This window comes from Mauremys mutica, chromosome 3 (genome assembly GCF_020497125.1).
Source record: "Mauremys mutica isolate MM-2020 ecotype Southern chromosome 3, ASM2049712v1, whole genome shotgun sequence".
In the NCBI taxonomy this organism is placed as follows: Eukaryota; Metazoa; Chordata; order Testudines; family Geoemydidae; genus Mauremys; species Mauremys mutica.
The window spans coordinates 29,832,816-29,859,226 of NC_059074.1; the positions used below are offsets into that span (position 1 = coordinate 29,832,816).

Genomic DNA, 26,411 nt, shown 5'->3' on the forward strand with positions numbered 1-26,411 from the left:
TGAGACTCAAGTGCAAAACAAAGACAGTGCTTCCCTCAGCCATGGCTTTAGCTCCTGTGGTATGGAATTTAGGGGTACCATGACATGTTGGACTTTGGGAATTATCAGTATTTCCTCTGGACTTGAGGAGCAAGACAGCACATTCATCCTGCAAAGAAATTACATTGTCTCACTGGAGAAGCATAACTCTCATTAATGGACACTATTCAGGTGCACCAAGAGGAAACTGTCTTATCCTGACATCCTAACAGGCCTCAAGAAAACTAATTTCATTCGCAGAAGTAAAACTGTGACATTTAGGTCTGAAGACTTAAGGGTTCTTTGATAAGCTATTTGAGGCCTGTCTTTACAGGTTTAATGAGCACTTAGCAGCAGTTTGGAGATGAAATACGCTAAATGATGAGAAATGGGCAAGATTGCTGCAGAAGTGTGGAACATATAAAAAAATCCTTCACAACTGTGGTTTAGTTAAATATGCACAATTTTATTTATTGAAGAGATTAGGACAAAAACATTAAACCAAATACATGACAAAGCACCAGAGGCAGTAAAACCCCACCATGCACATCACCAATCTTTCCTCCTACAAGGTACTTATAAAATTAAAAAAAAAAAAAAAAGTCCTTCTTGACACAGCACCATCTTCAGAGTGTAAAAACATTACTCCCTTTATATTCTTAGTTACCAAAATAGAACCAAGGCAGGTCAGCTGCAGCTAGCTTCATCTTTTGATAAAGGCCCGTGAAACATCTTCGAGAGTGGGACCGTAACCTCCCTGCAGGGCAGGCAAATAGCATCCATATGTCAAATGCCAAGCAGCTGTACGCACATGCCACATACTATAATTGAGCACAAATTCAAGTAACATTTACATACTACAGAGTCCACATGTACCTACCCAAAAAACATGACCACTTCACAAAACATATACAGGCAGTAATATCAGAACAACTGAGGTACTGGAAACACAAATATTTATGCCAAGAGATTTCAATATCATACAGCAATATAAAAGCAGTAATTAAAAACCATTTGCCAGTCTAAATCAAATAAAGCTATCTAGAAAAAAAGCTAAATAAAAAGTTATTCAGGGACAGAAATACCTGAACAGAAAAGAAATGTGTTAACTACAGCATGTAACATGTCATCCCAAGTCAACCCGTAATTGAAGTACTGGCTTAATACATCACTACTGTGACATTTTCTTCAATAAATAGAGTAAGTCTTGACAATACAAAAGGTGCATATTACTGCGTATGTTTCGGGAGAAGTATCCATATTATAATAACGTTCAGCTTATTAATACCCTTTTATTTCTTATTCAGGGCATAACAAAATAAACCCCCCAAAACCAAAGAAATAAAACAGTTGCCTTCTCAAGAGGAATTCAAAAGAAAAATGTTAATGTTTTTCTTCAATAAAGAGCCCTCTATTTACACGTGGGCCAGTCAGTTAAACAAAAGGTTGGTTCTGAATCTAGAACTGATGCAAGGGCTTTCTGCCCTCTACAGTCACATACATGCAGCATGGCAAACATGGCAGCCAGTATTTCAAACCCTTTAAAAATAGTATAGGTTTTCTTTTCTTCTTTTACTATTATAGCAGTAATGCATCTGGAAGTTTGAGTAATAATAGCTTCCTGCAACAAACCATTTGACACAAAACAGAACAGCTTGTTAAATGACAGTTATTTCCCCTTAAGGGAACAAAGCATTAAAATGTCATTTCCTGACAAGAATATTAAGTAGTATATTTAGAAGAAATATGAGTTGAAAATAGCTATCAAGAGACATGAACTGAACTTTTGTTTATTTTTTTAGCACCCACTTTTCATGTCTATGTGCATCTAATTTTTTCTTAAATGAATCCCGTTAATTATTAGACATCAGATTTAAAAAAAAAAAAATTAGCCAATTGTATTTTCCCTGAATAATGGCTGAAGTTAAATATTTAACAGTGCGATGCCAAGATGCGTGTTGAGGCAAAAAGTTTCTCTACTTGTTGTGAACTGCAACTATTTTAATGAAACAGAAATAGGAGTGATACAGCTGCACTGGAATTGGCATGTGCAGTCAGTCTCCTTGGCTCCAAAAGGTGAGAAGCTACAATTGCTCCATGCTGCCTCCCCCCCGGCCCTCCAAATCAATCTAACCTGATAGCAAGGCTCCCTCCCCCCAAAATCTGTCCCCATGCTACATTTGTTATTTTAGCTCCTTGTGGAGATTCCTTCTCAAACCAAGGAACTCCAAGTGTCTTTTGCTACCAAGCTAGGCTGATGCAGGATGTGATTTAACACGGTCAGGAAGGACTCCTTCATGTGACCATCTCTAGGTCATTGTACCTTCTGAACACCAGTCTTTGTGCTCAGTTAAAAAATGGGTCCAAATCTTCTTCCATGTTGACATCAGGCACCAGCTGATCTGATACTTCCTTAGCACCATATCCTGAATTAGAGACATTAAAATCTGTAGAAAACCAGGGATGGTCCAGAATTTCCTGTGAAGTCAGCCGTTCCGATGGCTCCCGACGCAGTATGCTACGTATAAGGCATTTTGCCTTGGGGGAAAGAGTCTCTGGAATGTTAAATTGCCCACGACGGATCTTGCTGAAGAGAGAACTAGGCTCAATGTCATGGAAAGGATAGCGTCCAACTAACATTGTGTAAAGCATGACTCCTAGACTCCATACATCTGCTGCCTTGCCAGAGTAGCTGCCATTTGTGTTCAAGATCTCTGGACTCACATAGGCCGGGCATCCATGCTTATCAGAAAGAGAGTCGTCATTTCCTCGTAAAATATACGCATCTTCTAGACTTTCCAATTTTACTCTAGTCCTGTAGGGCAAGAAAATAGAGGCAACCATTAAACCCACTGATGAATTCCAGACTATTGCAGTTACACAATTATGATAATAAGAAGTCAGAAAAATCAATAATCCTAAAAAGGTGCATCAGTTTGGAATCTCCATTCTCAGGCTAAGATTTCCTTTACTTATAGTAACATGTGCATTGTCTCTTCCCTCCCACTCAGACATTTGATTTTATTAAGAGAATAAATATAACCCCAATCATACGCGCCTACACTTTTTGGTAACAAGACTTCAGTTAACTACAGTAAGGCATGCCTGAAGTCATTCCAGAGCTCTTGCTAAAGGAGTATGGTGGAGTCTTTCATTGCCAAGTTCACTAAGATTGTAACAAACGGGAGTGGGGTGTGTTTTAGATTGTTCTTGTGGCATTGATTCTTCCCCTTTCATTATGCAAGTTAGGGTGGTTTCTTTGTTTCCAGAGGGAAATTACCCAGTTCACCGAAAGTCAGGAGATAGCTTCTAGCTTATGAAAACTAGAGAATTTTTTTTTATTACAAATTGACTAAACTTTTCAGATGAAGCATTTACAGTCTGTGTCTGGTGAAGTGACATCTGAAATAGGATAAAGCTCAGAATCAAGGAGCAGCAGCTATTATCTATTAGTAATAACAACATAGCCTTTTCCTCACACAGACCACAAAGGTACATATCAGCTAAGGGCTAGAGTACAGCTCCCTTATTCACACTGGTGAGCAGTCACTCACATTAGTCCCACTGAAGTCAACTGGAATAATTAAGTCACAATCTCATTTTAAAATATCTTTTCTCTTTAACCCCAACACACAATACAGGAAGAATGAACTATACAAATAAAATTTAAGTCTTCCCAAACATTCCTTTAAATGGCATCACATTAGCTAGGTATAAAATGGTATTTAACAGATTAAAACAAGACTATCCTGCTTAGGGGAATCAAGAAAAATAAGGCAATACAGTTCTTTGTGATGGACAGATTAACAAAAAATTATTTTCAGCAGGACCATATAAATGGTGTATCTAGATTGGAAGCTCTTCATGTCTGAAGTGTCATGCATTTGTTAGCACAATGCAAGAATAATCTCTGCAGTGGCAAATTCTCTTCTTTTATTTCAAACTAAACTGAAAAATGACTCCAAGCTTCCTTGTTACATTACTGTATTAGTACAGTCTACCTGCTGTACATATCTATATAGCATTTAAAGTTGAGATCCCTTTTCACTGACAGAGGGGACACTGACACTAGTTACCCTTTAGTCTATAGATTTTATTCGCCAGTAATGACAGGTATTTTAGGAGCAATTTTAGTGTAATGCAAGCACATTGGAATCCTTCTTCTCTGAACGGAAAAGAAGCATGACATTTATCAGGATTTTCTTTTATGAGACAGAGTGTTCAATGTAAAACATTCACACCAGGGATCATAACCCAACATTGGCTAATATGGTCCTAGTCTCTTTTCATCATTGATCCCTGGTAGGCCCCAGGACCAGAACAGGCCCTGTACAAGACAGTATTCCAACACCATAAATTCACAGGTGGGGCTGTGAACAGACTGCAGGCCACAGCCCCTCATTAGAAAGCACCTTGTTACTAAGTATTAAGACACAAAAAGGGAGTCCTATTTCTTAAATATTTACTGAGAACTTTGCTTGGGCTTGAGTAGTAAAGGCAAGCGTGACCCACGTTGGCTTTAGAACTGGATCCAGGACAGCTCAGGGCTATATCTGTAAAACCAATCGAGGCATTCTGTTGTAAAGTGCTATATAGCAGACTGCTCTATAAACTCTCCAACCACCCTCAGACCATTTCAACATCTAGAGACATTTACTAGTTGAGGTCAAAGCCCTTTTGGCAATGTGCCTTGAATAAGGAAGTCATAAATACCTAATTCAGAATTCCTGGCTCCCAAATACAGTACATAAAGGCAGCTCATTCTATGATTAAATAGGCCATGTCTTCTCCCTTAGTGCACAGTGATGGGATGTGTGCCACACATCAGCTTCCTGATTAACTACCCATTGCTGGCATATAGACACCTCTGGTGGCGATGGACAGGCAACCAACCTTTAGAACTTCAAACAATAATCTACTGCAGTTATACTTCAAACAGGAAAAGTTACAAGATCACGGTCAGCTTCCTTCTGTTTCAAGTTCAGAACCTCTTTATGCACAAAAGGGCTGAAGAGGGAAGCTGACGGGTATGGCTACACTTACAAATCTGCAGCGCTGGTAGTTGCAGCGCTGGTCGTCCAGCTGTGCAGGGCCAGCGCTGGTGTGTGGCCACACTCACAGCTACCAGCGCTGCAGTGTGGACACATTTGCAGCATTTGCAGCGCTGTTGGGAGTGACGAATTATGGGCAGCTATCCCAGCATTCAAGTGGCAGCAATGTGCTTTTCAAAAGAGGGGGGTGTGGGGCAATGTGACAAGGACCGGGGGGGGGGGAGGGGGGAGAAGAGAGTGGATTTTTGGAACTGACACTGTGCAAAATCAGAAAATTTTCCCACCCCCTGTTAACTGCAAACAGCCTGCATCCATCATACTCTCTTTCCCCCCTCTGTCCCCTCCCCCCGTTTCTCTCAAGCAAAGCAAACACTCAACCCCTGTGAATGAGACAGGCAGGGGGTTATCTCATTTCATTGTTAACAGTAGTTACAGATTGATGACAGCAAACAGGAGTTGTGTTTGAAGCAGCTCCCGGTGCATGGAGCCCGGGGAGTTGACAACAAAACCCAACCCCTTCTTCTTTAACTGCAAAAGCCTGCAGACCATTAGATTGTTCACAGATTGATCACAGCAAACAGGAGCTGTGTTTGTTTAGATAAGCAGCTCAAGTAGAGCAGCTCCGGCAACGGAGCTCCGGAGGTTCACAACAAAACAAAGAGAGGCTGCATAACAAAACAAAGGGAGTAATTTAGTTAAAAGCATTCTGGGATACATCCTTATACCCTGGAGGCCAATAACAGCGCTGGTGTGTGGCCACACTTGATGACCAGCGCTGCAGCACCAGCGCTGCAATCCTTATTCCCCATGCTGAGTGAGGTGTACGGCCAGCGCTGCAGCCAGGGAGTTGCAGCGCTGGAAGTGCCCTGCAGGTGTGGCCACTTACTAATTGCAGCGCTGGAAAGCCTCCACCAGCGCTGCAACTCGCCAGTGTAGCCATACCCTAAGAATGCTGGTAGGATTTCCTCTGCAATCCTAAATATACACTTGTTCCTCTATCTACAGAGGAGAATAGAAAAGGAGGGAAGATGAGAGGAGAGAGAAAAGGACAAAGGACAGGAGAGAAAAGCACAGGGCAAAGTGGGCCTGAAACTGAAGGCAGAGACATGAGTGGTGGTCCCAGTACTGTAGCCCATCATATTTTCCACCAAGATGTAGAGTAGAGTTACTCAGATGTGCACTTCGGTCACTAAACTGCCAAGCAGCAAAGCCATCAGTTCACCTTTGTTAACTAACCGAGTAAAATACACCCTCCCACCACAGACGCACACAGGCTGGAGAGGAGTATTCTATTTATAAACAACTTGTGGGAGGGAATCCAACACATGCCCCCCTATGTATTTCCCTGTGCTGTTGACACTCAGGTGGTATTTATTCCCTTATACTTTACATTTCCAATAGAGCTATGGATTAAAAAGAGAAAGACGGACTAGTGGGTATTTTTTGTGTGGTTTTTTTTTTAAATTTTATAACCAAGTTATTTGAATTCCCAAGCATTTATGTTCTTGTGACTGAGTGGTGCCGTACAAAACTGACACCGTGGGACAAGAAAGACTGCTCCTCTCCCTTCAAAAATATTTGATTCCTAAGGAATCCAATGAGAGAAGAGGCTTCCTTTGTTATGAAAGCAAGCAATGCGCGCACACACTGGAAACGGGAAACCTTACTATGACCTTGAGCCTTATGCAAGGTGCCCTGCATTACTCAAGCCCTATATGCATGCTATTGCAAGTCTGGTTTAAGCCAGTAAACTGAAGAGCAGCCGGCCATTGTTTGCTTGCTCCTCTGTAATCTATGAGTGAATGAAGCAAACAGCCATGTTTTCATCCTTCTGAACAGAGTGGACTTGAGGAAACACAAACAGACCACCCCCAATCTTTTTTATATATATTTTACAAACACACACACACACACACACACACAAACACTCTCTCTCTCTTTTTTATTTATGGATTAAAGCAAGGAAATGGTGGCCTTGCTAGAGGCAGTGTTTCAGTGAAGGTGATCACTAAATATGCAAGCTAGTATATTTGCATTTCACTTTGTATAAAACTAGTAGCTTGCTTTCTTAAGTTCTTACACATCAGGTGTACTGAATATAAATTAGTACCTACTCACATACCATGGACTGCTTGGACATTTTAGTTAGCTAGGCTGCTTTTGTGAAAGATCACTAAGACTAGCATGAATTTACAACAATGAAAAATTTTCACCTATTGGGAAACAACATTAAGGGTATGGGGAAACCAATCATATGATAAAGCTGTCTACACACAGACAGACACAGAACATGTGCAAGTATTTCCAAATGCTTTAGCTACCAAGACCCATATTCAGTGAATTCGGTGGAGAAAAGAGAGAAACCCAACCTCCCTAGTACTTAAAGCAATGGAGAAAAATAATCTGGCCTTTGTTTTCAGAAGTGACAAGGGATTTTGGATGCCTCCGTTTTGGAGTGTCTAACTTAAAACATCTGATTTTCAGAAGGCATGAGTACTCGCCCTTTCAAGGCACGTCACATTAGCAATTTTGGGTTGTCCAGTCATTCCTGAAAATGTAGGTTTCTGTGTAAAGGGTGGGAAAGTCATCCAGTTTCAGAGTAAACAGACAAGCCTAAATTTGATTCTTAGCAGGCAAGAGACACGCTAGAGCAAGTATTTTAAAATGAATTCATGATCAGTTTTGAAACTCTTCACATTGTGTTGTTACCAATTTGGAATAAAAGAAAATTTAAAAAAATAATTTTGCAGTTAAAATCCTTCCTTTCTCCCAATAAATCCACAAATGACAGAAGCAGGAACAGTGTTTAAACATTACTATAGGAATGGCTGATGCAAAATTAATCTCTGAAGTTCAGATGTACACAACTGCCAAAGCCGGATGAGAGTCACCTTATTAGTGCAACAAAGACTTTTGTGAAGGCCTGCATAATTACAGTACATAATTTCAAGTTTTAATGCAGAGACTGAATAAGCACTTGGAAAAAGAACATTATGCATCTATCAGATCATTGATAAAACACTGCATTAGCCTAATGCATTAAAAAAATACAACCCTGAATCAAGGCTATTTAAAAAGGGGAAGCTATTCTGCCTGTGAATGCTTTCCCATTACTGGTGAATGAAACCACAGAAGTGCAATCAGAGGGCAGCAGTGGTACTCAGACGGGAAATGCGTCTTTGTCCCCATAGAAACCGTCAGGGAAACCCATGAAAAACAATACCACTCTGAATTTCTTATCAATATGCCATTCATTACTTGACTGCATTCAGACTGTGCTCTTCAGTAATGTAACAAAACCTGATCAATTAAACCTCTTCTAGAAGATTCTTCAATGTAACCTCCTGAGTTGGCATCAGTTCCTGGCAGACAGCTTTGTTATCATACAGCCTACACTTTTTCACAGTGATTCACATTATTCCTCCCTGCAGAGTTTGGGGATTACTAACAAATTACTACACTGCCTTTTAACACACAGAAGCCAGGGCCACAAAAACTCTGCAATCACACTCCAGCTGCAGTCATGTTCTCCAAAAAGCAAACAGGATTTCCAGAACTAGAATCAGTGGAATTATTCAGAGGCCTCAAAGCTCATTTTTACCACTAAAGGAAAAAACTGATCATTCAACAGATACAGTGTGAATGAAAGGGTGTTTCTGAGGTGCCCTATAGTTAGGAAGGCCAGCATGAACAGAAGGGGTGATTAGTAACAGCATCTGTTACTTACATTTCTCTGATACAGTGTATATGGAAACTGACTTCTTGGCTGCAGCAGCTGAACCTAGTGTTAACATTTTAGGAACAGGGACATACTCCACCAGACCAGTGGTCCACCAGTAGCCAATACCAGCTGCTTCCAAGAAAGGGGCAAAAAACTACTCTCATGTCTAACTTGGTAGGTACATTATCTACTTGCTAGTCAAGCATTGTTGGGAGTGGGGGTTCAGGAATGACAGTAATTTAGCCAGTAGCCCTGTGCTCCAAGAGACCAGAAAGCAATTTCTATTGTCATTTGTTCACATCTCTATAGTTATGCGCTAGAGAGCAAACCAATGTCAAATGATAGTTTGTGGGGAGGAGAAAAGATTACCCCTTCCATCCGAAGACTCCTTCCTAGGTTAGACCACACACACAAGACATCCACATGACCACATCATAGGCAACATAATTCTGTCTGAGGACTGAATGGCATTTCCTTTGGCCCCCACAGACCTGGCTCTCACTGGACAGAGACAGACTGTAGTTGAGCCATACTCTTTCCCCACTCCAGGGACAGAGACTACTTAGGCAGGATCAAGAATTGCTCCTACAGAGCCAATAATCAATCAGGGTAATTTAGTAACAGCTCACTCTAAAAGGTAAAAATTGAGCACGGACTGACTGTGCCATCCGATTTGTGAGAAAACACTGGCACTGCTCACTATTCTTTGTGGCGAATTAACTATTGTAAATAAGAGAAAAGAAACTCTTCTAAACAAACCAGGACAGCAGTTTGAAGTGAATGTCTACTTTAGATACACGCACTATTAAATCCCAGCATTTGCTAAAGTGAGCATAATAATAATTTAGTTCTACTCCAAGGACCATGCTATCTTACCCAGGGCAAAGGGGACAACCCTTCCCTCCCCCTGCAACAATTTAGCAATGGAGTGCAGAAGGGGAAGTGCTGCATTCTCAGTATTAATCCTCCTTTCCCCTATGTCACAGAACCCTTTCGGTAGGGATTAGGCTCCACAGTGAAGGCGCAGGCTGGCAGCTCTCCAAAGGCAAGGAGCAAGGGGGAGGTGGCTCAAACAACGCAGCTTTGGAGGATACTTGTTACCAAAGGAATGGAAGGACTCTCCCACCACCCCACTACCATGCAGTGATGGGAACTGTGCAGATTCCCTCACCATCCTAAGAAGAATGCCTCTGCAAGTGCAAACTTCAACCCAGTTGCTCAGACTCCGGGGTGATGAGCATGGCTTAGAAATTTAGGGCCAGACCCTTAGCTGGTGTAAAGTGACATAGCTCCACTGACTTCATCTGAGAGCACATCAGCCAAGAATCCGGCCCAGATTGCCCTGCATTCAGGATAAACCCACAGGAGGGATGACGACATGTCCTCCTCTGTCTTGTTTGTACAGCATCTGAACAGAATTCCATGCAATGGTACTGTTCGTAAGTGCATGCTGCAGTAGAAGTACCTTATAATGCATCCGTCTGTGTTCTTATACATTTAGGACACAAGACCTTCACTAAAGGGAATGTAGTTCCGGTTCTGTACTTTTCTAACTGAAGAGGATCTCCGTTTTTTTCAGTGAGGGATAAGACGTTGTTACAGGACCACAAGGATTCCATTATTTGATAAGCATCTGGGATACGGTGGCTATCTGAACTCACTTATCTTCCTTAGATCGCATTAGAGATCAGTGGTTTTAAAAGGCTCCACTTGCAACTCTATACACCTGTATCCACCATGTTCTCCAGAGCCATTTACACCAGGAGTGGCAGGAAGAAACAAAGACAGGCATTTGGTTTAGTTAAGATAAACTGTCCACAAGGAATGCAAGAACTAACCCCAAGTTTACTGCCTCAGGAGACACACTAAATAAGCAACCTGATCTTCAGTGGTGCTGAGCACCCACAGCTTACATTGTGCAAAACTGGATCTACGTAAAACAGCGCAAGTTTTGAAAAACGGCTAGATTTTGGGTGCTCAATTTGAGACACTTTACAAGAGGCTGGTTTTCACAAAATGTTGGGCGCTGCGGGCGGCCTGAAAAATCAAGCGCCTTTCAGGTGTCTCAAGCTGGGCAACCAAAAAAACACTAGCCACTTCTGAAAATGTAGGCCATGCATATTGGGCAAACATTTATTTTGGTTAAGTGAAACAAATGTCCAGTAATCAAAACTTGCAGGGGATGGGAGGGAGGGGGAATTAGTTACCATCGTCAACAAAAAGCCTGCGGAAAGTCAGCAATGCAACTAGAACGTGACTGACTTGAATTCAAAACAAAATGCTGAGCATGGTCAGAATTACAGAGTTCATTCAGGAATTTGCTGATGCAATATTATCGCCTCAACACAAGGTGAGGGAGAGCAGCCCTCTCAGGGAACATGGTGAACGCCACTTGCTGACTTGTCTGAAACACCCGAGAAGAGGAGTGCCAATCACAGGAGAGTGCCCATAGACTGAATGAAGCATCATTTATGTGCTTCAAGCACAGCAGTGTGTGGAGGCACCTAGGCACTAAAGAGTAACAGACTCCTAAGAGAAAGGGGTAAATAGCTATGGAAGTGGGAATGATGGAAGGTGGCCTCAGGAAGCGGGAGAGGAAGGGGGAAAATGCCTTCCAGGTAGGTGGGAGTGGTGCAGGTATTCCACAAGGCATGGTCAACTCCTGTTGGAGGACCCAGTCTTCTCTAATCGCTGTCTCGTCAATTTGGAGCTCCCATGCTTTCCCAGAAACCAGTGCTTCAGTACTAGGATTAGAACAGCAGAGAGGACTCCTGGCTTCTATTCCCAGCTTCTGCTACTCCCTTGTTTGTGACCTTGGCCAAATCACTTAACCACAATGACCACATTCACCTCTCTATAAAATGGGGAGAATATTTGCCTACCTCACAAGGACATTCTGAGGCTTAAGGTTTGTCGATTGGTTCATGGGCTCCATATAAACGTCTGGATCAAAAAGGAGGCTTAGCAATCAAACGACACAGAGAACAAAGGGATCATGAACCTGGCTGCTGACAAAAGTTACTTAACTGTTCTGTTTTATATTTGAAGTTTGATGAATGAGATTTACTGCCTGAGAAGACACAACCCAGCCTTCCCACACACTGTCAAAGGCAAAATAATTAGAAAGAGCCTCAGTTTCTGGATTGAGATTTGATCTATGCTTAGACCCTCCACACTTCAAGTTATACTATTTAACGCTACACCTTTCCTCTCAGATTAGGTTAACAGAGGATGATAGAGTGGCCTAGAAAAGAAACCTACTTTTGTTTCTGCATCTTTATTTTAAGAAAGCTCTGTTTACACACCTGCCATTGCTACAACTGAAAGCTCTTTAATCAGTTTCCCTAACTCCTAGAAAGTTTGTTTGTTCACTGTGTGTTCTAAGCAAGGTTAAAGGTTGCCAACATCAGAATGCAACCAGCTGACTGCAATACAATTATACAGGAGTGTGTGGGGAGGATGCAAGGTGGATGGAGGGAGCGGGGCGAGGAACAGCACTGCCCAAAATAAGAGAAATAGTGATTTAGGGGCAGGTCTACAATTAAAATACTGCAGTGGGACAGCTGTGCTGCTGTAGTGCTTCAGTGAAGATGCTACTATGCTAATGGGAGAGCTACTCCAATCAGCACAGTTAATCCACCTTCGGGAGAGGTGGTAGCTATGTTGACAGGAGAAGCCCTCCGGTTAACACAATGCTGTCTACGCCGGCGGCTAGGTAAGTATAACCGTGTCACTCAGGGGGGTGAATTTTTTATGCCCCTGAGTGACGTAATTATACCAAATGTACATTTGTAGTGTAGACCTTGCCTTAATAGCCAGTAAGTATGCAGCAAGTTAAATCTCCGCTCCAATTTTCTGTGGGATCCGTTTTACTGCGCTAGGATGCCAAAGAACAGAACTAAGTTACCTTAAAGCAGAATACATTAGCCCCAAGGAACTGAGCAGTTCCAGAAAACAAAACAAAACTGCTCAGTGTACCAAATAAATACATATTACACTACCACAGGCTTTCTAAATTAGTGGATTGTGCTGGATGTGTTGCCTTGGCATAGGACGAAGTGTCAAGTTATATTTATTTTGATTAACTCTCACCTGCATGCAATTTCCCATATTTACTAGAAGAACAAGGAAAATTTACAATATCTGGAATACCAACATTATTTTCATTTTCCCTATCAAGAATGATTAATGTGCAAGGTCCTTATGCTTCAAACATTATGACAGTTAATATTTTAATATAATTAAAGTCTTTAAAATTAATAATTCCCTGACAGGAGAAGTGTTACTTGTGTTAGGAAAGCCAATGCAAAGAGCACGCTACATACACAGACTGATTTGATTCTTAAATCTTCAATGTGGCTCCTCCTGGAACAATTATGTTTTATATAAAACTGATGAATTACTTTAATACATACACAGCAATACTGGGCACACCGCTATTTTTAGCACAGTCCAATGAAGACTCTACCATTCTGTGACATCATTGGGGGGAGGAACAGCTGGGAGAACTGCACATTTTCTCTGCCCAAAGGCACAGAATATGCTGCTAGGTCAGTCTACAGGAGAAAAATATCTCATGACATGAGCATACATAAAGCCCCACAAACCTATAAAACAATAACCTGCCTGTCTCTCTCTCTCTCTCTCTCTCTGTGTAAAAGGGAGAGATAGTAGTTGCACATCTTGTGCTGTGAGTGTGTCTCAACTATTTTTGTGGTATTCCACGGCAGTCAACTTTTTAAAAATTAAAATGTAAGGAGCAGATTTTTAAACGTGAACAGCACCCAACAGAGCTCCCAATTAGGCGCCAAAACGAGCAAACAAAAAGCTGGTCAGCTCCTACATGGAAGCTGAGCTGTTTTGAAAGTCTAGCCCTGAATTTTATATAGCAAAGTCACAGCTATCACTACATAAACAGATGCGCAGCTGCTCTCTAACCCAGCCTTACAAAGTGTTTCCACCCACACAGCAACATCTTAAAGGTCTTTACTTCTTCACAGATGAGGTATGAATTTAAAAGTCTAACTCTGAAATCCCAACATTAAGCTCAGTCCATTTCACCCCGACAATTTGTATTTAAAAAGGGTAAATTAAATGCAAAAAACCTTATGTTACATAAAACAGTTAGATTGCATAGTTCAAGTCAAGAAACGCAAAAGTACTATTGTAACATTACCCTGACTACAGTGCATATCTGTATATTTCATAGAATTCAATTAACAATGCTCAAATACATAGGCTCTCAAAGCTGGATAAATTAACACAGCTGTAAGACCCTAGGGCTGGATTTGCAGAAGTGCTAAGCCCCCCAAACTCCAAATGAAATTGACAGATGTAATAATCACTGGGAGGAAATAAATCTATCACTCTTCCCATTTTTTGTTTAATTTTAACTGTGCAACAGTAATTTTAGATTAAAAGGTCTTTAAAACTGAATCCTAAGCACAACATGTGCATACTAGAGAGAGTGTGAAACTTAATGCACCATCAATACATTCTAGCTTTGCTTTAGGATATCACCAGATTGTCATGAATGAAATTAGGGCTCAGACCTATGATGTGCCGAGCACCCTCAACTGCCATTGAGGTCAGTGGGAGTTAAGGGCACTCAGTACACCTTGTTGGATTGAAACCCTACATCTTTCTATTTTACAGCTGTTATATAGGTTCAGAAATGGTAAGAAAGGTTCTAAATGTGCATGCTTTAAATACAACTTCAAATGTTAGGACTTGGTTACGTATTCCTAGACATCATTAGGCCCAAAGAAGAGAGTAGGCACTAAGAAACCCTGAAATTGATTTTTTTTTAATGAATTTGAACTATTTCTGAAGAATACATAGATTTATTGATTTGGTTCCTAATCCTCAGTTGCTTTTGCAGCTCTCAGCTAAAAGCAGCCAAAAAGTGGGAGAATTTTCACTCAAGTGCTGGCCAAATGCTACAGTGCCAATCTTGCTTCTAGAGAAATAAAGATCAGATGGTCATCACCTAAGGGAAAGTTTAACAGGGGTGCGTGCGTGCATTAAAGATAAATTGCAAAAAACAAACATGAAAACAGTTAGGAACAGAAAGCTGTGCAGAAGGACCCCAATTAAATAGCGACAGGCAGGGGAGCAGGAGCTGAGAGGCCCAAGTTATTCAGCAGGCATACAATTTTACACTTCTTTTTATTTGCCTCCTCCTACTTCCTGGTTCATTACAAATGTCACAGACAGCAGTAATCTGCGACACCCAAAATACCATGCATTCCAAGCAGGCTGCTGGTTTCTGTGATGATGCTTCTCAGAATGCAACATCACAAGCAGTAGCAGCCTTGTTGAAATGCCTGGTATTTTGGATGTCACCGAATGACGCACTCTGCAACATCTTCAGTGAACTAGGAAGTTGCAAGAAGATTTTACAGAGAGTAAATACAGCAGCAGCAGACTGAAAGTGATGATTGATTGCTTTCTGATGGTTTGGAGCATGTCAAGAAAAATAAAAATAGAATCTAGTTCTTCTATTTCTGCCTTTTACTATCTGTTTCACCTGACTGTGTCTCAATTTGTTCAGATGAGAAATGGTTTAATGTATGTAAATCACTCTGACACACCTGGATGAAAATTAATTTTCTTGTTACTGGCTTAAAAATAACAAGCAACAGTCGTTTAACCTCTAAGCATATGGTATTTTAAAAATCAGAAGAAACATTCTCTTTTAGTTAATAATTGATTGGGTTTTGACTTTCCAATTAATGTTAACAATAAAGCAGTGCTATTGTAGCACAGACCTATACTTTGGCCTTGGGCCTTATGATGTAGTCAGCTCTTGGGAAGCATTTAGTGCAGTATTTCCAAAGGGCAAAGTTCCATAGTAACTCTGCTCCCATTGATCAACACCCACTGACTACAATATATAACCACACATGTTGTGAGCATATATTATATTCTCTGTGCAAAAATGTTTATCAACAGAGTAAAAATGACATTGCCAATTTAAAATACTGCATGCAAGTTTTCTTACTATACTTCTAAACAAAGCCTCTATGTGCTATCATGATATAAATATTTATTAATAATAAAATTAACAGTGATAATTGCAAAAACCTAATTGTTTCCATTTTGCACTTATCTCAGACTGGGCACAATGTTAATCGCTAGTGCTCCTTTCCCTTAAGTTCCCAGTGATGAGAATAAGAAGAAGGTCTTATGTATTGCAGTGGGAGGGGAAAATGAGGAAGAGCCATTTGTTTCTAAATAACTGTTTATATGGGAATTAAATATGAAAATATTTCTGTCTTAGTTTTTACTAAAAGCTTGTTTCTACAAAATTTAACTTTGAGTTTTAAGTTGACAATGCCCATAAAACTCTAATTAGAAAAAGAGAAAAAGTTTCTATTCCTCATGGTTGAGAAGAAACTTCTAAATCTGAATTGAAGCAGCACTGTCTTCCTCAGCCTGCAGATGGCTCTCTCAAGTGCCTCTGCTGCTACTCATAGCTTTCCTGAACAGCCACAAAAGTGAAACTGACAAGACACTGACCTATTCCATTAAAGCAGGGGTAGGCAACCTATGGCACGCGTGCGGAAAGCGGCACGCAAGCTGATTTACAGTGGCACTCACACTGCCTGGGTCCTGGCCACCGGTCCGGGGGGCTCTGCATTTTAATTTAATTTTAAATGAAGCTTCTTAAACATTTTAAAAACCTTATTTACTTTACACACAACAATAGTTTAGTTATCTATTATAGACTTATAGAAAGAAACCTTCTAAAAACGTTAAAATGTATTCCAGGCACACGAAACCTTAAATTAGAGTGAATAAATGAAGACTCGGCACAGCACTTCTGAAAGGTTGCGGACCCCTGCATTAAAGCAATTCAAAATCCTGTGCACAGCAGTGAAAATGCCAATTTCACTCTGATACAGCTTGAGCAGAAGAACAGGCAAATACTCAACAGAATCACAGGACTGGGAGGTTAGAGAAACAGAAAACTTAGAAGTGACTCTTGTGTGGAGAAAGAGAACTCCCTCTCTCTCCCAGGAGCTAGCTAAAGGGCTTCAAACTGATCAGAAGTCTATCAGCCATGACTGAAGCTCCCAAACAGGGTCAAGAACAGCCCACTGGGAATAACACCCCCCCCTCCCCCCACACACGCACACAGTTTCTAGCAGCTGGGGATGAGGGCTGCACTTCTCAGCAGATTGTTGTCTCTATGCCTTTTTGGTGTGGCCTCTCCATCTTTTGGGTCAGCCTGCAGCTAAGTAGGCATAAATCTTCTGCGTGAAAGAAAGAAGGGGGAAAAAACCAACAACAAAAAACCCAACCCCAAAAGAAGACACATCATAAAAGAGGAAAGAAAAGCACAAAGCTCCACCTCTTTCCATTCCCTTTTATTTTAAATCCTTTGAAGGTGACCTTCAAGTTTAATATTTCTCCCATGTTCCACACTGCTCCAGCAGGGCTCAATGATGTGTGAGAAATCACTACCGAAATGCATGATGGAACACAATTAATGGGAACTGGTAGCCACAGGGAAAGGATTCTAACCTTCAAGGGCCTGAAGTCTGCTACGATATCCCCTTCATCTACTTATATCCAGAACCATCTCACCACAAAAGCAAGGAGATAGGAAGAAAAAAAAAAAAAAAGTCAGTGCTGCTGGTTTTGGAGAACCATCACTGCACTCTCCTTGCCACCTCTGGTCATAAATGGTATTAACAATACTGAGAATTCTCCTCAAAGAGTTCAGGGTTCTTGTCAGCATCAATCCCCCTTCCTGGTGGATCTCCGAAGGCCAAATCCTGTGGGGAGCTCAGGGCCCTGAACTCTAAGTGAAGCTAGTGGGAGCTGTGGCTGCTTAGCAACTTTGAAGATCAGGCCTCATGAATATGAAAGCTGAGCACTCAAAAGTTGACACACCCAACCACCATAGACCTTTTATGTGAATGCAGGCCACGCAGGAACTCTGTGCCACAAACAAGAGAAAACAGACCTCCCAGTGCAGTGCCTTAACCATTAAGTCAATTCTTCCCTCCTCCCCTCTTAGGAACAGGCAGCAACTTTAGTCTCCAAATCCTACAGATCTTGGGGATCTGCCACAGGCCTCTGCACACACACTCTTCTCCATGTACACAACCTGTCTCTATGCGGCCAGCCTCTTCCTCCAGAAGCCAATCCCTAATCAGGACAATGGGGATTCCACAGTGCAGAGGTGGAAGATCTGGAAACAATACTAAATGTCCATACTACTTGGCTTCAAAATCCTCACGTAGTTGGTAGAGGAAAAGTATGCCCACTTCAAATATGGCGCCCCTACTCCAAAGATGGGATGGTAGCAGAGCATGAGGAAAGGAGGGAAACTGTCCCAACCAAAGCATTTCCCTTACCAGGCATTGATGCACAGATCTGCAGGGGTTTTTTCCCTCATCAGCCATAGAGAAATAGGGTTACAGTAATGCACACAGTGTAATATTAACCTTAACCTAGAATTTGTTGGCTGTAGAAGAGCAAGGAGGAGAGAAACTAAGCCATTCGAACAGCAATCCCAAGTCCAACATGCAAAAGGTTCTTACCTTTCTTCATCCTTAAAGATAAATTTTCGCAGTTTGAGATCCCGCAATACCAGTCCACCATCATGACAGTGTGCAACAGCAGAAGCTATTTGGTAGAATAGTTTGGCTGCCTCCTCTTCTTTTAGCTTCTTGCAGGTACGAACAAAAGAATGCATGTCCCCATAGCCTCTTTCAAAGAACACGTACGCTTTTGTCTCCCCAAGAATTATTTCAGTAATTTGGTTGATACTGTTGTGCGCAGGTAGACAAAAACACGGTGCTAATGACTCTTGGTAGCAACCAATATCAAATACCTAGAAAACAATGACAGTAAAACAAGGGTTAAATATAGCATAAAGGTACAAAGCGGTAGTTATATCTGGCACTCAGCACTGTACAGAAATTTGTTGTTGTGTATGTACATTGATTTTACAACTCTTCTTGCCATGTGTGGAATTGGCAGGTGCATTTGTGCATGGCGTTGGGGGGGGAAAAACCCAGAGACTATACCTCCTTACCTGGAAGGGAATGCTAAGCTAATTAGGCCTTGGCTACACTGGCGCTTTACAGCGCTGCAACTTTCTCACTCAGGGGTGTGAAAAAACACCCCCCTGAGCGCAGCAAGTTACAGCACTGTAAAGCTAATCCCCACGGGGAGGTGGAGTACCTGCAGCGCTGGGACAGCTCTCTCCCAGCGCTGGCGCCAGGACCACACTCGCACTTCAAAGCGCTGCCGCGGGAGCGCTCCCATGGCAGCGCTGTACAGCTGCAAGTGCAGCCATACCCTCAGTAGAGGTTTTTCTCCAGAAGTAATAGTGTGAATGACTTGAAGACCCAATATGTGATTAAACCCAAATTGTAATCTACATTATGGTTTGAGGGCCAGAGTTATATATAAAGATGTCAGGCCTCAAAAGTAATCAAATTAACCTTCTGTTTGAAAAAATCCAACTAAGACCTCAGAGACCATGAACAATCTGTGGAGAGTTGTGCTTAAAGAGATCTTGTCAAACTAAAGCCAACAAATCTCTTTACTTATTTTACTAACTCCTTAAAGCCTTAACATTTTTTCATGTTTAAAATCAAATATGTCACCATTAATATTGTTTACTTCCTCTTACTTATGTTCATTGCTGACTAGAAAAATCAGAGAAGTCAGTTTCACTTTCACATTCTCACTTTTGCAATGATTGTGTTTCAAAGGTCAGAAAAACATTATGGAAATACTGGTTTTAGACTTTATATAAGCTTTCTTTTAAAAAGTAATTAAATCTTGGGGCAAATATAATTGAGTGTCCCTTTAAAAGTTGACTGTCACTTTAAACAGTAAGCAGGTTATCAGTGATCTTGTGAATGGGCTATAAAAATGCATAAAGGATGCTGGGAAATCCAAATATAAAATGTTACTATAGTCTAGTGATTATGAATGAATCAGTATTTGAGTCAATTAAAAAATCTAAAGCAGTGGAAAGATTTCATAGAGAATAATGGAATGCTTACACTTTCTTACTGCAGAGCAACAGATGACAAAGAGTGTATTATATTATACTATTATACTGCCCCAGATGCACTGTAGAGTACAAAGGAAGGGGTGAGTGTTTCCAGCACCAGAGAAACAGAATTACTGTCCAACACACTCTGGGGTGTACTGCTACTTTCATAACAGTAATCTGGTCCCACTAGAGATGCAACTGGCTACTCTTTGTATTGTTTAGTTAACAGCACTGAGAGAAGCTGGTATGTCCTTAAACCAAACTCCCATTAATATGATTGCTTTTCATATCCTAGCTTGCCTCTTTGAGGGGCAATCACTGTCATTTCCTCTGAAGCTTTAAAAGCTTTTAAGACTAAAGTCTTCTGACATGGTTCAACAACAATTTACAAAAAGCTTCTAAAACATACTAAGATTCTTAATGCTTCGAAGCACAGTTTTGACAAAATTCCTTCTTCAGGAGAGATTCCAAGATGGCAGGACACTTGACAAAATGGGCCAAAATACACTTACCTGTGCTGCTATACTCCATCACAGGCAACAGTCATTCAGACAGGCAGACGCCCAACTAACCCAACTCATTTTATAAGAGGGAAGATTAGCATCAAGGGCTTCTGGTGACATGATAAACCACAAAGGCAGCACTCAGGGTTTGTTGCTAAAACCCCACTGCATAATTCATTCCAGAGGGAAACTCACTGACACTTGGATCTGTGCAGAGGTCTCAAAAACTTAATAACTACCACATTAGAAGTGGTTGGAATTACTAAAAAGTAGCTGCCATAACAATGAAAAAGGACTTTCATAACCTCCCAGTATTTTAACTGTCTTCACTGGAAATACCATTTCCACAATTCTTATGCAACTGTAGTGTCCTTAAAAAAACACCACCAACCACCTATGTTATACTCCACAGTTCTGAGGGAATATTGATCAGGTAGGTCTCTGATGTAAGACAACAGACCATATGTGTTTTGTTTCTCTAAAGTACTATCATACTGTCACTATCCAGAAGTTTTTTTTATAAAGGGTTTTTTTGTAGCCAACCTATGTAATATCCCTGGACTCAGTTCAACACAAGTTCAATAAACAGCAGTTTGATTTAGTTGTTAGCAAGGGGAAAGGAGCAGACACCATTGTTCAAATGCCACTGAACCCAGAAGCAACTAATGGCATTTGTAGTTAGTAGGTGCAACCAAATGGATCTGAACATCATCAGGATGTGTGTGCTATTTCACCCTATGACCATGCAAGAAATTAGTTAAGACTGTCTCAGTGGGATACCAGACAGTAAAACTTGTTAGCTGTCTTCACAGGGCGGATATTTGTCAAATAGGAGCCAGGCTACTGTAGGGTGTTTTAAAGTACGCGTTAATTGAGGAAAATTTAGGAATGTGATCACTCCTCAGTTAAACTAGAGATTCAAGGCAAGTTAAATACTTTCAGGGTATGGATGACAAGCAGTGGCTCACACTTATGAAGGAAACTGAATGGTGTAAAGTTTAAAAAAACAAGCATCTTAAAAGTGTATGGCTCAATGGGAAAACAAAACAAATTCACTCTTTGAGGAACTGAATTTTTGCTGCACTCTGCCATAAAAATACTCTGAAATATCCTTGCAGCTAAGGGAGAAAAAACTTGCTAAAAATAGAGCACAGCAAGGAAGTTACTACTAACCATGCAGGTTTTTATATAATTTCATGCAAAGAACCAGCAGGATACCCTTATTTCTTAAGACAATGCAACTGTCCTAATATGCAGCTCTATTCTACTGTAAGGAGCAGGGCTTTCATTCTAGAAATTCTATTTCAACTTGTATTTATTTTGGTAACATAATGCATACATTTCTACAACATGCAATATCACTCAGCTTCCAAGGACAAAAGACCCTCCTCACCCAAATCAAGTATAAACTAAATCTTCATTAAAATCAGGGTTTATGACTCATAATTGAGGAGTCCATTTATATTACCCTCTGAATCAAAATATTTTACAAATAGATGCAAGGAGTAAATTAGCACCCCCCCCCTTGCAATATGTGCTAGTCCATAACTTCTTGTGAATCAAATTTAAAAGTATGCAATAACCAACAATGTTATGACCAATCCTTTGAATAATTATGAGTGTCTGGCTACTGTTCATTACACAGACAACTCAACACCAGAAATTTACAAAAGATTGCTAAATGGCATAATTATATATTTTGGGAACAATACAAGCATTAAAGTGCATGTTGCAGGGTTGCAATTTACAGTCACACTGCTACTGCTTACATGAATGAGCATATGTCTAATGCACCAGAGACAATGAAAAATGTAACCAGTGCAGTTTAGGAACAAAGGGGAAAAAATATTCCCTCAGACTGAAAGGGAAATACATTGCTTGATAGAGGTGCAGGCATGTGGGTTTCCTTTTCCCATGGGTCACCTTCGGATGTTAAAAGAAAATGGGGGAGGGGGCGTTGAAAAGCAGGCAGTCTACAAAGAGTGGCTTAGGTATTTTGTCTGCGCTTCTAAAAAACGTAGGTGTACAGCTTTTATTCTTGCTGAATTGTGCAACGGGGGAGGATGCTATTTGCAACCAACCTCCTCAATAAGGAGGGCTCACAGCTCAGCAGGATTAATTCAAGGTGGATTTTTAATCACTTTTCAGACAAAGCTGTCTACAACCTGCAAGGGTTTCAAACTAAAGAAATAAAGTAAGACAACACAGTATCTTCAAATTAGCAGGGGGCTCCATTTTGAAGAGAGTGGGGAAGGATCAGGTTATAGCATGACCAAACTAACATTTAAACATATTTTAAAGATGGTTCTTCCTAGTACAGTTCATCTTGGGTAGAAAGCAGTTTGGCTCCAGGCCACCGTTATAACGTGGCCATTGTCTAGAGTGAGGGGGAAAGTTACAGGGTGCCTGTTTAATTCTGTTCGTTTGGAGTTTGGTTTTAAAATTGATCTAACAATCGAGCTGGTCGATATCCGATCAAATATAAATCAATACACGATCTGGTTTTAAAAGATAATGGAGAAAGGTGTTACCTTGCAAACCAGCTCCTCTCCACTGTGCAGATGCACGGCTCGGAAAACGTGGTCTCCCTCAAGAGGCTCCAACAATAAGTATTTCCCGATGCAAGAAACGCAATGCGACAAGTTAGGAGTCTCTGGCGGGCTCGGAGAGCCTAGGTTCGGACTAAAACTCTGGCTTGGCTCGGTAGATCTTATAGACGAGAGTTCTTCAAAATCCTGGTTTTTATTCCGAGGTCTCCCATATCGCGCTATTGTGATAGGGGTTGACCTTTGTATGTTCATGGGTATTGAAAGAACCAACCAAAGTTATATACCAAACCCCTGGGTTAAGCTCAGTCACTTGCCAGTCCAGCTGCAGCTGCCTTTGTGTTGTTAAAGGGGGTGGGTTACGTAGATTAACAGTACCAAAAATAATAACCCACAATAATATCAAAGCGATTGTTTTGCAAGCGGATCAGCTTCAGAGCAGCGTGCTGAGAACCGTGTGATCAGAGAAAGAGGATTTAGCCGCAGGTCCTTTTGTTTCTTGTACGGCAACCGACTCGTTTGACTGTTGGATTTTGTCTTTTTTCAGAAAGCAACAAAGTAACTAATTTGAGAACGTGGAGAGCTGCAACGTTCCGTTTTCGAAAGCAGCCTCGCAGGGAGGCTGTAATATAAATAGAGCAAAGAGGGGGGAAAAAGAAGGGGGAGGCTGATTCGGTATCAGTCTCTGGTGCCCTGAACGCCTACTAAAATTTTTAATACGCTCAACCCCAAAAAGGTTAAGTAACGTGCTGCATAAAGGACTGGATTGTCCTTTCTCTTTCTCTCTTTTTAATACAGGGAAAAGAAAAAAAAGTTGCCTACGTTTTAACTGTAGATGGCGTCTGAACCTTTCCTCTGATAGCAAGGGCTATCCAGAAATTCAACAAAAAATAGAGGGAGCATTTAACTTAAAAGAGCGGTCAGCGGCAGCAGCAGAGCCGACAAAAGATACAGTATAGCTATAAAAAAAAACCTGCACAAATACTTCGGTTTGCCTTGGATATTTTTTTTTTGCCTTAACAGAATGAACTGCAAAACCCAAAACAAATGTGCACAAATATCCACACAATTATGCAACGCAAGATTTTTGTTGTTGTTTTAATCAAAGAAAAAGTGCAATCAAGGACACGATCAAGAGTCTTAGCTATCCATTGCACGAGGGTTTTTTTCCGTGTGTTTTCCCGCAGGGCCTCCAAGCGCTTTAATAGAATTCACGCACAAAAGAAAACAAAACAAACTGCAGGAAGAAAAATCCTGGCGGTTTCTTTTCTCTAGGGTCGGAGAATGTGCAAGGGGGGGGGACGACAAATTGCAATCACTCTCAAAAAAATATTGCAGGGATCTGATATAGTTCCTAGAGGCAGGAGAAGGGGGAAGAAAGGGATGGCCGGGCCGATCCCTTTCAGCAAGACATCATCCCTCCACCATGTATTAATAGTTACTTACGTGGCTGGGATTCTCTCTCTAGCTCGCTCTATGCCTCACTACTCAATGTCAGCAGCTGCAGCAGCACATTTACACCGTGCCCCAGTGCAAAGGCTGACTGCACAATCCCCACCACCGCACAGCGGACTGGCTCAGAGGAGAAGCCCACCCCACACAGAGACGCCTCCTCATTGAGCCAAGGCACCATCAATCACAGAGCGAGCCTGCCAACCCTGCCCCCCCTTCCCTCCCCACCTCCACTCACTGTCTCACTGAATGAGCCGGTTTCAGGGTAAACAAGGTAAAATATCCTTCCGCAGCACAGGCTGTGAAATAGGAGCTTTGTAGTTGCTGCTGGCAAGTCACTGGAGCTGACTGAGTCAATGCTTGGATCTGTGCATGTCGAGTTTTACTGACCTCTGCTTTCCGTTCGTTTTATTTGCCTGGGATCTGGTATATTCTGGTTGGAAACTGTGTGAACCTTGCGGTTGGGGATGGTTTATTAACCTTTTTTAATAGATTTTGTCCTTAATAAAAATGGAATAAACTCTCCTAAAATAAGAACCCAACATTTTTTTCCCTTTGCAAGCATGAATGCTGTGTGTGTTAGACGAGGGCATGGGAGCCCAAGGCTTTTTTTTTTTTTCTCAATGAAGAAATCAGTTTTTCCAAGCAACGTGGGTCTTAACATATTGAATCAAGCACCAGCAGTGACTTCCCAGTGTAATTAAGTGGGAGGAGTTGCCCTCACTCCAGGACTAGTTTAATCACCATTCCAAACCTAAAAGGTGGTGTAGGGGGGAGGGGAAGGTAGCGAGAGCAAACTCATTTGTATTACATAAAGGAACCTATGAATGAGTCATCCTCTAAGCACAAGTGGGGTTCCTTTTCCTTGTTAAAACTCCTCTGTTTTTACAACTGATTTTGGATGTATGTAAAGTTTAATGAATAGCTCCCCAGGCCCAATGTTTTCTCCCTCGAGTTTGGCTTTCTGTCAGTTCTGGTGCCAGCAAAGGGAGCAGTGTTAAAAGCAGAAGAGTGCAATGCAGGCGTGAATGGCAGCCGCATGCAATAGAAAATGGAAATGGTTTTGCCCTGCAGCAGTGAGGCGATGCAACGCAGGGCAATACAAACTGGGCATTCACTGCTCAAATCCTGATCAGGGTTTTGTTGTGACAGATGAGAGGTGGGAGGGGTATTATCTGGGATTCTGAGAGATAGCATCCACTGTTTGGGGCAATGACCTTTGTGTCTGTGTGACACAGTTCTTGGCAAAAACTTGGGGTGTTCTAACAAACATTAAATAACCCCAGTATAGGAGAATCCATCTCCTGTTTGCACACAAGAAATACATTTTAATGAATGTAGCACATAGGCTGTAAATGAAGTCACAGGGAGGTGTTGGCATGTGCAGGGGAAAGGGACATTTGGATTGGAAAACACTTTAGCAAGGGCTCTTTCTAAGCCAGCACCCCTTCCGCTTCACTTATTCCTTCCCAGGGTGGTTTGGGTCTTGTGTTATCCCAGAAAAGCTGTGAGCTGCAGCTATCCACTGTTAATGTACCAAAAATGTAGATATAATAAAATAATATTGAAAATGAATATGCCTATCCTTGGGCCAAAATCCAGTACAGGGGAGTCAGTGCTGAGGAAACTGCAGGGCTTAACCCCTTGTAAATATCAGTTCCTTTGTTTAGGGGAGGCGGTAAGGGAGAAAAGAGTATAGCCACTAATTTGCAACAATTTGTGAAGTTCACCTCTCATTTCTCCTGAAATACCAAGCACAGTTTAGAACCACCACTAGTATAAGTTTTCTCAATGCCTCCATGTTCCATTGTTAGACCTTAGTCAATTTGTTCTTCTCTTCGGAAGATTTAAATGATAGCAATTTTTATTATGTGTTGAATATTGTTTGGTTCCCAGGCACCTTGGGGAGATGGTCTGTTATAAATAAAAAGTTACCTGAAAGCTCATTTACCATTTAGGGAAGGTACTGAATTCACAGCCCAGTGGTGGCATCCTCTATGAACAGAACAGATGCAGAAGTGAGGAGCAGCATTGCAAGTCAAGCCAAGACAGATCAACCTTGACCTAAAGGGGTTGCCTCAAGAGGATAATAGG

The 26,411-nt window shown here is 41.3% G+C and overlaps 1 protein-coding gene across 3 annotated transcripts; it reads right to left on the reverse strand.

Annotated features, from left to right (window-relative positions):
• Window positions 1-469: 469 nt before the first annotated feature.
• TRIB2 (tribbles pseudokinase 2) lies at window positions 470-24,438 on the reverse strand. Of its 3 annotated transcripts, XM_045011381.1 has the most exons (4): window positions 24,312-24,437; window positions 22,851-23,487; window positions 18,345-18,637; window positions 470-2,833 (listed from the first exon to the last, which is right to left on the reverse strand). In XM_045011381.1, the coding sequence occupies exons 2-4, from the start codon at window positions 23,118-23,120 to the stop codon at window positions 2,365-2,367; spliced, it is 1,032 nt and encodes a 343-aa protein (XP_044867316.1). In that variant the 5' UTR covers window positions 23,121-23,487; window positions 24,312-24,437; the 3' UTR covers window positions 470-2,364. The 3 variants fall into 3 exon arrangements, with proteins under 3 accessions (XP_044867316.1, XP_044867317.1, XP_044867315.1); XM_045011382.1 differs by lacking the exon at window positions 22,851-23,487 and having other exon boundaries at window positions 24,312-24,438; XM_045011380.1 differs by having other exon boundaries at window positions 22,851-24,415.
• Window positions 24,439-26,411: the final 1,973 nt, after the last annotated feature.

Coding starts and splice junctions, on each gene's coding strand:
- TRIB2 (XM_045011381.1), bottom strand. CDS start 23,120: ATGAACATACAAAGGTCAACCCCTATCACAATAGCGCGATATGGGAGA. Junction 18,638..22,850: donor GAGAGGAGCTGGTTTGCAAG/GTAACACCTTTC, acceptor ATTGTTTTCTAG/GTATTTGATATTGGTTGCTA. Junction 2,834..18,344: donor ATCTTTAAGGATGAAGAAAG/GTAAGAACCTTT, acceptor CTTGCCCTACAG/GACTAGAGTAAAATTGGAAA.